We start from the raw sequence: 15,344 nt of genomic DNA, 5'->3' as shown, positions 1-15,344 counted from the left end.
AAGCCTACTCCCCTCCACACTCAGACACAGTCCTATAACCTTATTTCCATTACCAATACAATAAAATAGAACAGGTCAAATAAAGAGAATAGAAAGAGAGAAAGAGACTTATTTCCTGCCTGTAACACAAGGTGGGTTCATTTGATTTTTGTTGCCAGTACAACTCAGTTATGGGACTGGTTTCAATTCGAGAGATTACGTGTAAGCGGTTTAACAAGTACAACTTGGAGGTCTAGTGCCGGCTTCACTGCCATCACAGCGACCTCAGGTGTGACGTCTCCTCTCTCAAGGTAACGTATCACTATTAAAGCACTGTTAAATGTCAGTGACCATGTTTGTTCTTTAATCTGGTAGTAAGCACATTTCCTATCTCATCTCTATTTCCTGTAATCCCACCTCTTAACCAAGTGTGACAAACACAAAGAGTTGCAGTGACAATATCAGCATTTCACACTCAGCTAATTATTTTAAAGAGAAATGTCGCAATATACAGTATAACACAAACTCACACAGTCAGCAGCTCTGATGATGTTGTTCAGTAGAAATAAGAGTCCAGTACATTATATATCAAAACAAGCCACTTTAATTAGTAATGTGAAAGGGGGTTTATTGCTCCCCCTGACTAAAGCAACTTTCCCAGGTTATATGAATAAAAACTTGTACAATCCAGACACATTTGTATGCTGTTGATTTTTATTGCCATCTTGATATTGTTTAGATTGTTGTCACTGTTTTCAGGGACGCATCTGCGACCGAGCCACCACCCGAATGGCTGACGACAGTACTCAGAGCTTCAAGGTAATGAATCAAATTCATGTGTCTGAATTCTATCAATGTCTTAAAGACACCTACCCTCAGTAGCAGCTCCAGGTGTAGCATCTTGGTGATTCCTCGGCTTCTCAGCACCTAAAAATCTTCCCCGTTCCCCTACAGAGTAGATACTCCGGTTCCGCTGCTTTTCTTCATGTTGCCAAGGGCAGCACCGAAAGGCCTTGAGAGTCAGTCATGAACCGGCGTTCATATTGTGACGACGAACACTTGAAAAACGAATCCCAACAAATCCCAGCACTTAAAGAAGTCCATTTGTTGTCAACCCGAGTAAGCCTTTTCTTTTGATGATGCTGCCATTTTTAGAGAAGGGAGAAAGAGAAGGGAGGGGGGATATGTAGTGCATTCTGGTTCTTGTCACAAGTGCAGCCTGCTCAGCAGAATCCACTTTCCCAGCTCACGCTAAGTAGCTGGGGCTTTGCTTGTTTTCTGACCCTGACCACCTGAGCAGTAGATAGCAGGCTCAGGTAGAGATTAGGGTGGACATGTGCAGACGCACACTGGCCCGGGCTTGGAGATGTCTGCCAACTTTCACTTCCATTGAAAGAAATGTAAAGTTGGAGTTATGTGTTGCAGTTTGACCTGTATGTTTGGTACCTGAGCGTCTCCATCGGTTCTACCCTGAAACCTCTTATTTTCTGACAGGTCAGATATTTGAAAGGCACCTCACATGAAGGGACTCAATTTGCCTTGTAGTGGGAGTACCCAGGTCAGACGCCCTGTGCAGCCTTCTTTCTTCTTCTTGCACATTGTAGACACTCAGCTACATTCATATTTATAGCCATTTAATCCCAGCCGAACACTGGCTGGATGCAGATAGCAGCGAAGAAGGATTATGGCTCATTCTGAGGACGGTGCATGCTGTCACATTCTAAAACTACCACTGCGTTCCGGTGCTGTTCTGTGAAGGTGTGCGACATAGGAGCTAATACTTTGGTTTGTCTGCAGAGAAGACGTGCATCACATTTGTGTATTTATGTTCAGAATGATTGAAAAACAGAATAACTGCACTCCTCTAATCAATTTCACGCAGTGCTCGTACTGCGGTCACTCACCACTAGCCACCGGAACTGTAATCTGGGATTATGGCGCAAGTAACCGTCTGCACCAGAAGGGAGTGGATAAAGTGCCGATCTAATCCTGGCCAATTCCAACACACAACTGACTGCTGGCCAGCAGGAAGTGTCTCTTCAAAAGAAGGATCACATTATTCCGTCTTGCTGAACAGCAGGAAAGGACAGCACTCCCAACTGTTCCTTTTTTTCACATAGTTCTTGATAAATCTTTCACATCTCTCTCAACCTGCTGTCACTGCAGCAACACAGAGGTAGCTTGGTGACATCACGGACTCAGAGACTGGATGACTCATATTCAAGGCGTCAGTGTTAATTTGATGCTGTTCTGTTTCATACTTAACCCACTGATCTTTGACCTCTGGGTGGTCTAGTTGAGACAGAGAGCTTCTAGGGGGATAAATATTGCTTTGCTTTTGAATGCAGTTCTCATTTGTGTGTTCCAGTCCCACTGATTTAATTATAAAGCCATATCACTGGAGGTTAACTGTCCAGTTCTTGAATTACCTTGTATCGATGTTGGTGTTACAACAACCCCTGGTGGCCAAACATGGATGGGGTAATATGGTCTAGCATGGTAGCAAAGCATAGCCACGGCCTGTTTATGAACACAGTGGGTCTCAGAGACAATCAATGTCTGTTACCAAAATCGGGCTATTCCAGATGCGGTGCACTGATGACGGCACCTGCATTCCAGTGTCGTGACATAAATGCTTCAAAGCCACTGAAAATACTTTAATAGCCAAATGAGAGCCAGCATTTAGGTAGGAGCACCAGTTGTTGTGGGCAGGGTCACAAAGGTCAGCTTCAAAATGAACAGTGCAAAAATGGTGCAGCTGTGTGCTAGATACTGCATCGTCCTGTTGTTTTGTATCACTAATGAAGCATGACACAAGGAGTACTTTATTTTCTATATAACATGATTTAATGTGCTGCATTTGTCTGTGAGGAGAGGTGAGGATTGCAAAGAAATCCACAGCATGCAGATTATATGCTTATGATCAGAAAGTGCGCTCATGAGACTTTGCAGGGAGCGCTTTTCCCTGATTAGTGGATCAGTTGGTGAAATGTGATCGCAAACGTAAATGTTAACACAGCTTGGATTCAGATTCATGCATCCCTTTATTTTAAAAAAGAAATAATAATAATTCTGCTCTGTGTTTTTAACCAGGCAGTTGACCTGGCTGTTCAGCTGTCCCCAGCTCTAAAAACCAAGCCACATGTGGTTGACTTCGGGACTGTCTTCACTGACCACATGCTGACTGTCGAGTGGAGCGTGACTGAGGGCTGGCAAGCCCCGTTCATCAGGCCGTTCACAAATCTTTCCCTCCACCCAGCCTGTTCCTCACTACATTATGGCATTCAGGTACACCAAACCCCTCCTTATTTTAATTTACAAGCTTTACTAGAGTAGCTTTGCATGATTCACATTTCAAATTCTTATTTATGTTATACCAGGCTGTTTTTAACACCTATTTTAATTTGGTACTGAGTAAAGATAAAATTTGTAAAATTCTGACTAATGGACAATAGGACACAATTAATCTGTACTGCAGTAAAATAAATGCATATACTAACAGAATAAAGCTGTTGGCATTATTTCAGTTTACAGTTTGAATGTGTGGTTAAAAAGCCATCAGGGTTAAAGAGAATTCAGTATTTTCAATGTTCTCTGTATTCTCAATAGCTGTTTGAAGGCTTCAAGGTATACCGCGGAGATGACAGCCGACTGCGTCTCTTCCGACCGATGCTCAACATGAGCCGCATGGCTGACTCTGCCAAGAGAGCTTGTCTGCCTGTAAGATGGATGTAGAGAAAAACAAAGGGGCTTAATGTGGGAATAAATGAACGAATGAGCTGGGGAAAAACAATGATGAATAGGTTTTTGCTATCGCCCTCTGTCTTTTGTTGTCTCACTCCTCCAGGCCTTTGATCAGACAGAGTTGCTGGAGTGTATCAGGAGATTGGTAGAGATTGACCAGGACTGGGTTCCTCAATCAGACTCAGCAAGTCTGTACATAAGGCCAACATTTATTAGCACTGAGGTGAGGAGGATGGTGACGTTCTTGTGGGGGCGAATGTTTTCTAAAACTGAAAAACAATTTAATTTCCTTAATGTGTTTATGGCAGCCTTCTCTGGGCGTAAAGCGGCCTGGCCGTGCCTTGCTGTATGTGATCTTGTGTCAAGCTGGCTCTTATTTCAACTCTGAGGCAGATGCCATCTCCCTGTGGGCTGACCCAAAATACACACGGGCCTGGAAAGGAGGAACTGGAGACTGCAAGATGGGAGGGTGGGTAGATGCATACTGCATGAAAGCTTGCTTAAATTTCCTAAGATATCAGCCATGGCACTCTGATATAAGACTTAGTTTGATTTGGTAATTAAGATTTTACAGTGTGGGTATGTATAACACGCAGAACGATCAAGTCTTTTTTTTACAGGTGTATCCTAATGATCTTACTTTGGATTTCCACAGGAACTATGGATGCTCCCTGTTTGCCCAGTACGAAGCAGATGATTACGGGTGTCAGCAGGTGCTCTGGCTGTATGGACAGGACCACCAGATAACTGAGGCAGGAACTATGAATATTTTCCTGCACTGGATCAATCAGGATGGAGGTTGGTCAGTTGCAGAGACTGTATCTTAATAACGATGACGCTACTTTCAGGGGCTCTGTATGTTTGGTATGGCAGAATTACACACAAAAGTCACCCCCTGCTGGTCATTAGAAATAATGTAGGTTTAAAGCACTGTATAGAAACGATGGACATAAACCTACGTCTGTCTAATAAGCAGGAAGTGGTGACCTTTCTAGTCAAAGAAAGAACTTAAAGCTCTTTGGATGGCTGTGAGGAAACTACACTGCTAGTCACTTGATTTATTGCCTCAGTAAACACTTTTCTGATGTGTTTATGGTTTTTGTTGCTAGTTTTAAACCTTCTTTACTAATGTGTCCATTTTGTAAATTGCTCAATTTCAACCATTTTTGTACAGTGGGTCTAACAGGAAGTGGAACTGCTCTTAGGTTGAGGCTTCATAACAGTCCACAAAACCAGGTTTTACATCAAAGGGTACAAGGTTATCTTTTAATATACAGTCTATCCATAACAACAGTGAGAAAATATTGCCAAAAAACCTCATATTTCTTTTATTTTTTATTATATCAAATAATGTTTTTCTTTTTCTAATAGAGGAGGAGCTTGCAACTCCACCTCTGGATGGCATCATTCTCCCAGGCATTACTCGACGGAGCATCCTCGAACTAACCAGGAAATGGGTAACAGACACACATAGAGTCCAGATGTGCATATTTTTAAAAGAAAATGAGATTTCCTGTGTAAAATTTCATGTAATCTGTGAAGTTGGTTTGATATCAGTAGCTGCATGCCTGACTCTCTATTGTTTGATGGACAGATGAACACACTTTTAACAACAGCAGCACAACAGATGCTGATGACATATCTCAAAGGTTACAGTGCATGCACACATTTTCAAAAGATTGCTGTTCTGTTTTTTTCAGGGTGAGTTTAAAGTGACAGAGCGCTACCTCACCATGAGCCAGCTATGCTGTGCTCTCAAACAGCAGCGGGTCAAAGAGATGTTTGGCAGCGGGACTGCCTGCATGATCTGCCCTATTGGACACATTGTCTACCTGGGAGAGGTACTGTAGGCATGAGGGACAAACAACATGTTTCCTGTCTGAAACTAATTTATATACATTAAATCCAATCATACATTAAGTGTATATACACTTAATGTACTGTAGTGTGGATCACTAAAGATACTGATACGTGTTTTTGTTAAAGATATTTCACTTTATTCAAATTTTGCAGCAAATGCTATAGTTTTAAAAATGTTAGTTGAATATACTAACAGTATTTAATGATAACCACCAGTGAAGTGTGATCATAAAATCCTGGGACTCCTGGGAATCTTGGGCTAAATAGTAAGTTTAGCTAACTTGGTATTCTTACACTCACTAGCCACTTTATTAGGCACATCTTACTAGTTCTTCCTTCAGGTTTACCTTGAGAACTGCGTTAATTCTTTTTGGCACAGATTCAACAATTCAACAAGTAGCATAACATAGCTGTTGCAGATTTGTCGGCTGCACATCTGTGATGGGAATCTCCTGTATCACCACATCGAAAAGGCACTGAGATCTGTGAATGTGGAGGCTTGGTTGAACAGTGAACTCATCGTCATGTTCAAGAAGCCAATTTGACATGATTTGAGTTTTGTGACAGGGAATGTTATCCTGATGGAAGCAGCCATTAGTTGGTGGATACACTGTGGACATAAAGGCAAAGAGACAGTCAGCAACAGTGCTCAGGTAGGCAGTGGTACTTAAATGATGCTTAGTTGGTACTAAGGAGTTCAGTATGTTCTAAAACATATCCTCCACACTGTTACACCACAGACAGGATGGATCCACAGTTTCATTTTGTTCTGACTCTACCACCTAACGACATTTTTCCAGTCTTCTGTTTTATGTTTTTGTTTTAGCCCATGCAAATTGTAGCCTCAGTTTCCCTTTTACTGCTCAGCTGTAAAATTTGATGGGGTATTTTTGTTACCTCATCAGGCAAGTGGGCGGCATGGAACCCAAGTTTGTGATTATAATAACAATTATAATAACTTAGATTTGTATGGCGGTTTTCAAGAAACCCAAGGACGCTTTGCACAAGATAATTTTGAGACCGGAGCAACGGTGCAGCCACTAAAAATCTTGAACGAGTTCGAATCTCAGTGACTTCAAGGTCAGAGGTCAAGTTTTCAAAAGTTTACTGAAATCTTTTGAATCTGATAATTCAAGAATGAAGGAACGTAGGATTTCTAAAATGATGCCATTGGTGAATCTACCAGTAATGTGTTAAAAGTAACACGTTACTGTAATCTGATTACTTTTTTCAAGTAATGAGTAAAGTAAGGTATTACTATTGCAAAAAAAAGTAATTAGATTACTGTTAGTTTCCCATAAGCACGCTGCGTTACTGCATCAGTAAACCGTGATTTTGTGTGTGAGAGTGTCTCATGACAATGACGTCCGAGCGCGACATCCGTGGCAGCAACAGACGTGTGCAGATCAACAGTGGATATTATGGAGTGCAGGAGAGAGTACGACCATGCAGCGTTTAAAGCTTGGACGTACTTACATTAATTTGAGTTTGATTCCGTAAAAAGTGACTAAAAACACTGACGTCTGCTGTACGCTCTGCGTGGGAAGAAAACGTCTTTCGACAGTGAAAAATGAAACTTTAAATCTGAACAAGCACCGAGCACGCTGCCACGGGAATGTGACATTCACAGAGAAACCCCCGGATCCCCCCACTGACATGACCACTGCGGCACAGCACAAACCTCCACCCATCCCACTCCTGCTAAACAGCTGACAATAGATTTAAGAGCAACAGGACTTAGTGCCGCTGAGTCTTTGATTTTATTTATTGTTTGCTGTGTTTTACTTGCATCTATTTGAAAGAGTGAGTGTAAACACAAAACATTATTTTATTTTATATGCTGGAATATGCAGAAAATAGGTTTGAATATTAATTTGATTTCATTTGAACAAAGTAACTGGATTACTTTCTTGAAAAAGAAATCAGTAATTACTCACTATGTAATTACTATGTTCAAGTAACTTGACCAGCACTGCGGGCGGTCACCAGTAATTTCTTAACTGATAAGTCTGGCACCTGCTGTGGTCTTCTGCTGCTGCAGCATCTGGTTCAAGGCTCGACATGCTCTTTTGCATATCATGGTTGGAACAAGCAGTTTTTGTCACTGTTGCCTTCGTACCAGCTCAAAGCAATCTGACCATTCTCCTGCAACCCCTGACATCAACAAGGCATTTACCCCCAGAGAACTACGGCTCAGTGGATATTTTCATCTTTTCAGATGATTTCCTGTAAACCCCAGAGTTGGTTGTGTGGAAAAATCCCAGTAGATCAGCATTCTCTGAAACGCACCAATAATGATGGCAAATTTCCTTAAATGGCCTTTTTTCCTCCATCCTGATGCTCACTTTGAGCTTTAGCATGTCAACGTGGGGATGAGCTGTTGAATAAGTATATCTAATAAAGTGGCCAGTGAGTATACAGCGCATCACTTTGCAAAAAGTTTTGCCATGTCACATTCTGCTTAATCACAGCTTAAAGAAATATACATTTTGTGATTACATTTCCCTTTAAGAAATTATAATGTAAGGAAAAAAGCCTGCTCCACCATCTGTATTTGATTAATGGTTTAATATGAAAATAGCATACTTTAATACTTATAGGGATTGCTTTGAATAATGAGGCTCATGGTATCCTGTGACCAGAACCCTGTGGCCTCTTGCGTTAACTCCATCTGCTCACTTAATGTTCACCCTTTTCTCTAAACTTATTTTACAACAAGTTGATTTGCAGAGACAATAAAATTATTAAAACTGTGTGTTTTAGAACTTGCATATCCCCTGTCGAGATAAGCAGTCAGTGACATCACGGCTCACAAAAGAACTCACGGATATACAGGTAGGTGGATGCCCACACATATGCTGACACTGTTTTCCCACAGATGCCTGCTCGAGCTTAGTAACAGCTGATTGAACATTTATGTTCTTTACACTCCTTTTACCCCAAGGATTCTTCTCTCAAGTATTATTAAATTACTTTGAATAAAGCCTTCAGTAATGCGAAACACTCTAACCTGAGCAGTATCCTACAAAATAAAAGATGGGAGCTGGATTTACTGGGCTAAATGACAGCAGTGTTATAATTTGTCACAGGCCTGGCTTGTTAGTTACTCACTTTTGGTAGACAACAACTAAAAGGTTTCGCTGGAAAAAAGGCAAATAAATGGAAATGTTACTAAATTAAATGATTAATGTGGCTGATGAAAGGCAAGACCTATTAAAAACAAATATTCCCTCCAAATATTCACTTATCTTGCATCTCCATAATTGCATTACAGAACAGTTATCTGAGTGGTTATTATGTAAGTCATTGAGATAAAACTATTAAACTGTTATTTTTTGAACAAACCCCCGTCGGTCGTTATTTATCATACACCCACCGATTCCATTATTTTGCTGTAAGTACATAATAAGTGAAATATCTCATTAAGTAATGAGTAATGACTTGGTAATATTGTACATGGCCTATAATCAGGTCACATTTAAAGTCTACTCAGCACTGCAGGTTTAAAGAGATTCATAATATGCTTTGCTGAAGGCTAGATTTGTGTTAATGAGGCTGTTGTGTATTGCCTTCTTTCTGTTATTGTGCTGTGCAATGAGCCTATTAGCAGCGATATGAGCTTGAGTGTGATCCTTACTTTAGTTCCTTGTTAGTTCTCAGCACAGTGCATTTTGTCCTCAAACAGTGTTTTCAACTGAAATGTACCTGTGCATGCTTAACAGATGACCTCAACATCCTACATGTTATAGAAACAAACTGACGTACAGTATATAGCCAAAGGTATTTGCTGGTCTGCCTTCACATACATATGAACTTAAGTAACATCCTATTCTTAGTTTTCACATGATGTTGGCCCACCCTTTGCAGCCGGTTGAGTGTGTTTATGGGAACTTTTGACCATTTTTACAGAAGCACATTTTTGATCTCAGCCCCAAAGTTAGGCGAGAAAGCCTGGCTTGCAGTCTTCAGTCTAATTCATCCCAGAAGTGTTCTGTTAGACTGAGGTCAGAACTCAAGCCAGTCAAGTTCTTTCAGCCCAAACTGGCTCATCCATGTCTTTATGGAGCTTGCTTTGTGCAATTGTCCACAGTCATGTTGGACCATCTCCAAACTGTTCCCACAAAGCTTGGAAAAAAATGTCCAACATTTCTTGGAATGCTGAAGCATTAAGAGTTCATTTCAACTAAGGAGTCAGGCCCAACTCCCGAAAAACAGCCCCACACCATAGTCCCCCTTCACTTTGCACAATGCAGTCAGGTGAGTACCATTCTCCTGGCAGCCGCCAAACTCAGATTGCCTGAAGGAGAAGTGTGATTCATCGCTCCAGGGAGCACGTCTCCACTGGTCTATAGTCCTCTGCTTTACACCATTGCATCCATCACTTTCCAATGCACTTAGTGAGGTAAGGCTTGGATGCGGCTGCTCAGCCATGGAAGCCCATTCCATGAAGCTAGTCTGAAGGCCACATGAAGTTTGGAGGTCTGTAGCGACTGACTGCAGAAAGTCAGCGACCTCTGCACACTGTGTGCTTCTGTGATTTTACTTGTCCTACCACTTCTGGCTGAGATGCTGTCATTCCCAATCACTTCCACTGTGGAACATTTTGTAGCGAGGACAGTTCATGACTGGAAGGTTTATACGCCTGTGGGAATGATTGGAACACCTGAATTCAATGATTTGGTAATATAGTGTATGTTTAGTATCAAAGCTATTCTCCATACACAATGTGATGCAGCTTGAGGTCTAAATAGGCCTAAAGCTCTCTTGGCTCTCTCACAGGGTATCATCTTGCTCCATCTCACCCTATGAATCTTCCTCTTCGTCTTTTCCTCTTGCTTGGCAGCTCCATTTTCAATATCTTTTGTCCAGTATTCCATTATCCCTCCTCTGCACATGTCCAAACTATCTCAGTCTTGGTTTTTTTTTGTCTCCAAACCAATCAATCTGAGCTGTCTCTTTAATGCACTCATTTCTTGTCCTGTCTTGTCTGTCCCAGGGAAAATCAACTCTTCCACATCTAGCTTGGCCCCCTGGCTTTTTGTTAGTGCCACCATCTCCAAACTATACATCATAGCAGGTCTCACTACCATCATGTAAACCTTCCCTTTCACTCTTGTTGCCATCTTTCACTCGTCTCCACCCTGTCTGCACTCTCTTCCTCTCTTCTGCACTGTCCATTACTTTAGATAACTAGGCTTTAAAAAAGGCATTTAAAATCATAAGGCTTAGTCTAGGATATTTGAATTAATCTATGAATAGGCTTCAGAACCAGTTGTATGTGTCAGTTTACACTCGTAAGGAAAAAGCAAATAGGGAGGCAGGTAGCAAATGAAACTATAATGAGCTTGAATGGAGAGAAAAAAAAACAATTAATGCCCCTGCAGGGAAGTAGCAGGATGAGTCTAATAAAAGTCCAGGCAAAGTATTTATAACAGAGAAAAATCAATGATCCGAATGGGTGATAATTAATGAGAGCAAACCAAAAGGGAAGCAACTGGGAACAACTCCAAGACACAAGCAGGCAGGCAGGTGGAGGGTAAACTGACACATTAGTAGCTAATAGGAAACAGGGGAAACAGTCTGGGAATCAGAAAAACAGGAAGCGCTCCAATAAACACAACACTACCAAGTTAAACAGAAAGTGACATCAAGCAGTAACAAAAGAGAAAAGGTTATCTCACTTCTCTAATTTGCTTCCTCATCTCCTCTGTTCTCCATCCTCTTGACTGTGACCCGTAAACCAATCCCAGCAGTAATGTGTTTCGTTTGAGCTCCAACCAAAAAAATCTATGATGCAGTTGTGACACATATAATATTTGACTGACATCGCTTTAAAAAGAGGCTCCAAAGGACAGATGTCTCATATTAAGTGCCAGTTGACTTGACTCCCGTCTCTTCCTCAACTCCTTCACTCACATCTCTGGTGAGAGTCACTATAACAAAGTGAAAGTAGTCGAAGATGTGCAATTTCAGAAATGAAAATGGAATATAAGAAACAGAACAGGCAGGGACAGACAAGACATGGGCGTAATCATAACAGAGAATGTCTTCAGTGGTACAGCAGATAAATTAAAAAACCAAAATAAATAAAACATTTCTGCATGTTTTCTGTGTGCTGGATGTGAAACTACAGGAGGCGGTATTATAAAATTCAGTGGCTTCTACCAATAAATTAAAAATCTTAAATGGACTGGGTCTTATTTGGCACTTTACTCTTGCCTATGGATACTTTGGCATTCAGATTGGAGCAACCAGGCTTCCATTTAGCAGATGACATGCTTTACCTCCAGAACCATAGCCACCCAGCATCTGACTTGAACTTCTCCTTCGAGATCGTCGTCTACTACTACGTCTACTACTCGTGGCTGCTACTTTGTTGTGCTCTTGCACTTTTACTTCTGCACTTGTACTCATTTTACACTGAGGGTCACATAGGGCCCACTTTGTTTTCAATGAGCTGTGTGCTGGTGTACACTCGGACTGATCCTCCTGTGCCTTTGGTGGTGCCTCTCAACTGCTCCAGTGCTGGCCTATGCAACTGCATAGCTATAGACCCATATGCGTTATCACCACTGATGAAATCACATAGTGCACAGTATAGTGATCAGAATGAAACTTCCTGCAAACAAACTAAAAGATGGCAGCTGTCTGGACTTGTGTGGGAGATATTAAGTCATCTAAGGGTTTATGATTCTTAAAGGTCAGTTACCTTAACTGTTGATCACATCTCCTACATCCTTCGGTGTTCTGACATTCTGGACTGCAGAAACTGAAGGACTTTCAAAGCAGAATCAGTTATTTTGACTACATTTGCATTGGAGGCCTCACTACTGCATTACAGTGTTATAAAGATATTATGTCTTCTTGGTCTCCTAAATGTCCTCTAAGCACTTTGATTAGTTTATCGCTTCAACTTGCCTTCTGTCTGTCTTCTTCTCTTTACTTTCTCTGCTCTCTGTTTGTTTTTTTGTTTGTATTTGCAAGTCTGCGCTGGTCAATTAGCATATCTCCTCTCTCCATCATCCAGGCCTTGTAAGTGATATGTGCGACAAATGCACTGCCGCCATCTTTGTGTGCGATAACATCCTCCTTCGTCGACAGAGTAGAGACAGTCGCTGGCCTAATGGAGAGTTGCAGATAGGGGCAAAGACAAACTCCCAAATTCTCTCATTAAGCTTGTCGTAATTGCACAAACCCAATTATTGCCTCAGCCTTTTGTGATCTTCAAAGCCAAGATGCTGCAAATGAAGCCTCGAACAAGTGCGAGAGGAGGAGGAAGAAGAGGATTTGGGGGAAGAGGGGCGAGGGGACGGGGTTGGAGGGTGGGGGGGTGCGTAGCTTAATGAACAATAAAATTGACAAAACGCTGGAAAACGCTGCGCTCCTTCCGCAGCGCTGTTAAATCTGTTGACATTTCATTTGGAGGGAAGCAGTGCAGTGTTAGCCCCCCACACACGCTCTTCCTCCCGCCCCTCTTGAAGACAACATTGTGCAACAAACAAACGAGTGGTCTGAGGCAGCAGATGAAAGATGGGTTTACTAAGTCGCCCTGCTGTTTCTCTTTCAAGTTAATTAGAAATCACATTCTTTTGTTTCCCCTTCGCAGGCGTTTATTTACTTTCTCACTTCGACCATTAGAACAAATTTGCAACATGAGACACAAATAATTGGATTTGTCTCCGCGGCTGTCACGGATTGGGGAACATTTTGTTTTGATTTTTTATTATAGTTCCTTTCTCTGTGTTGTGTTGTGTTCCGTTTGGCGGCTGAGTTTGCAGATTCGCTTACGGATATTTGAGTTCATTTTTTGATTTGTGTTGCGCTCGCAATTAAGCAGATTGAGGCGAGAGAAGTTTAGTACTTAGTGGCATGAATTTTCTTCTGTGCGGGCCCCAAAGGACCAGATTTTCACGTAACCTTTTCGTGACCTTGGTTCTGTTGCAGTACGGACGCACACCTAGTGATTGGACTTTCATGGTGTAGCAGTGTGGAAGGAGCCTGGACACAGTGAAGCAATGTAAAGTATGTGCAATATTTGGAATTTAACTGCAATATAAGTGACTCCTTTACTTAGGTTTACACTTAAATTTAACACAAACACAGAACTGTCCAAAGTAGTTAATAAAGTAGGATAACGTCTCATGCAATGCTGCACAATAACTTACATTATCCCCGCCATGAGGACTTGCTCTGTAACTTCTTCCCAGCATCCCAGCGTTGATAAGTTTCACATGACTGCGTAAGAATTTCAAAGTTGCTACAAAATGTCTTGAACTCGTGAGGTCTAAAATAAAAACATGAACTTAAAAGTCAATTTCTGTCAAGGATGCTTATGTTTTAAACATATTAAAGTTGTGTTGGAAGTAAAATTTTCATTTTCTGTATGATGAACCAGGAAGCTGAACAGAAACAGAACAGAAACAAAGGTGTCTTCCCTGACTGGTTGGTTAGTGTTGCTTATTGAAACTGGTTGTAAAAAGGTATACAGTGTGGTATGAAAAACTTACTTTGGTCACTAGCAGCTTTGACCTTACAGGGTGCAGAAACATCTTTTTCCATTCAGGTGATGAACTGCATCAAGGCCTCTTTAAGAAAATGAAGAAATACTACCAAAAAGCACCTACAGGCCTTTCATTGGTCATTAGCAGGCCTGCAGTGCGTATTTTTACGATCATGTATAAAAACACAGACATGTATGTTAATTGTGATATTTTTCTTTTTATCTTCATTATATTATTGAATAAAACAAACAGTGATGAATAACACAGCCTCTCTGTAAGAATGAATAATAAATAATAAGAACATAGTTATTGTTATTGTCCTTCTTCTTTGCAGCATACATCAGTTACAGGCGCTATTAGTGTCACCTCTTGATTAACACCTGTTTGCAAATAACCATGACAACACATTCCACTAAAAAAATAGTTTAACAACATGCATTACGAAGCACCAATGTGCAGGTATACGTAACATATATGTCAACAGCATACACATACGCATGCTCATAACATGCATGTGATCTAATATATATATATATATATATATATATATATATATATATATATATATATATATATATATATATATATATATATATATATATATATATATATATATATATAATTTGAGTGTTATAAAAAAAAGTTATGATTCCCAAAAGCTATATAGATATTGATAATCCTGGAACATTCAGCAGTTTTTATAGCAAGTTTCATCCAGTTTGATTAACGCCTCCAATAGGAGTTAGGAAACAGATCTAAGTACGCGGACATCACTCGAGTAATATTTTGAATGGTGAAAAAATAGAAAATAAAAATATGGAACTGGAAATCATGATAACGGTTCCACTTAAATATAGACTACTCTGATGAAACTGACTAGAAACTGTTAATACTGTGTAATTAGCCATGTCTTAAACTTAGCTTGTAAATTGAGCTCTTGTCCATAACTAGCTTACTAGCAGTTTGACTCTTATAATCAATAAGCAGTGATTAGGAGGTTATTAAGGGCAAACTCAGCTAATGTCTCAGAGGACACAGAGTTTGGTTTTGGAAGAATAAGTCAATAATAATAATAAATGTTTTCTAATGGTTAATAAAGGGCAAATAAGCTACAAATGTACATGCCTATAAGCCACAAGTTAATGGTGAATATGTGTACCTTAAGATAAAGCTTTATCAAAATTAGATATAATATGTTAATTGCTGAGTTTTACTGGCTGCTGGCTGTAGCCTCACAGTTCTTAATGTAACACGAGAAAT

The 15,344-nt window shown here is 40.6% G+C and overlaps 2 protein-coding genes across 2 annotated transcripts in view; one reads left to right on the top strand and one right to left on the bottom strand.

The window, feature by feature from the left end:
- lrmp (lymphoid-restricted membrane protein) overlaps positions 1 to 1,209 on the bottom strand; it is a 29,935-nt gene extending 28,726 nt beyond the window's left edge. Inside the window, exon 1 of the mRNA XM_004553887.5 lies at positions 853 to 1,209. The gene's annotated coding sequence lies outside the window, so the exon portion shown is untranslated. The remainder of the gene's footprint in view (positions 1 to 852) is intronic.
- On the top strand, positions 13 to 14,364 carry bcat1 (branched chain amino-acid transaminase 1, cytosolic). The gene is made up of 11 exons (XM_004553885.3): positions 13 to 290; positions 739 to 798; positions 3,073 to 3,267; positions 3,589 to 3,699; positions 3,827 to 3,946; positions 4,032 to 4,192; positions 4,379 to 4,521; positions 5,095 to 5,180; positions 5,424 to 5,564; positions 8,347 to 8,418; positions 13,528 to 14,364. The coding sequence occupies exons 2-11, from the start codon at positions 769 to 771 to the stop codon at positions 13,564 to 13,566; spliced, it is 1,098 nt and encodes a 365-aa protein (XP_004553942.1). The 5' UTR covers positions 13 to 290; positions 739 to 768; the 3' UTR covers positions 13,567 to 14,364.
- Positions 14,365 to 15,344: the final 980 nt, after the last annotated feature.

Source organism: Maylandia zebra, linkage group LG17, assembly GCF_041146795.1.
Source record: "Maylandia zebra isolate NMK-2024a linkage group LG17, Mzebra_GT3a, whole genome shotgun sequence".
NCBI lineage: Eukaryota > Metazoa > Chordata > Actinopteri > Cichliformes > Cichlidae > Maylandia > Maylandia zebra.
The sequence above is the reverse complement of the archived record's forward strand: the minus strand, read 5'-3'. Positions and strand labels throughout refer to the sequence as shown.

Coding starts and splice junctions, on each gene's coding strand:
- bcat1 (XM_004553885.3), top strand. CDS start 769: ATGGCTGACGACAGTACTCAGAGCTTCAAG. Junction 4,193..4,378: donor GGAGACTGCAAGATGGGAGG/GTGGGTAGATGC, acceptor GGATTTCCACAG/GAACTATGGATGCTCCCTGT. Junction 5,181..5,423: donor TCGAACTAACCAGGAAATGG/GTAACAGACACA, acceptor TGTTTTTTTCAG/GGTGAGTTTAAAGTGACAGA.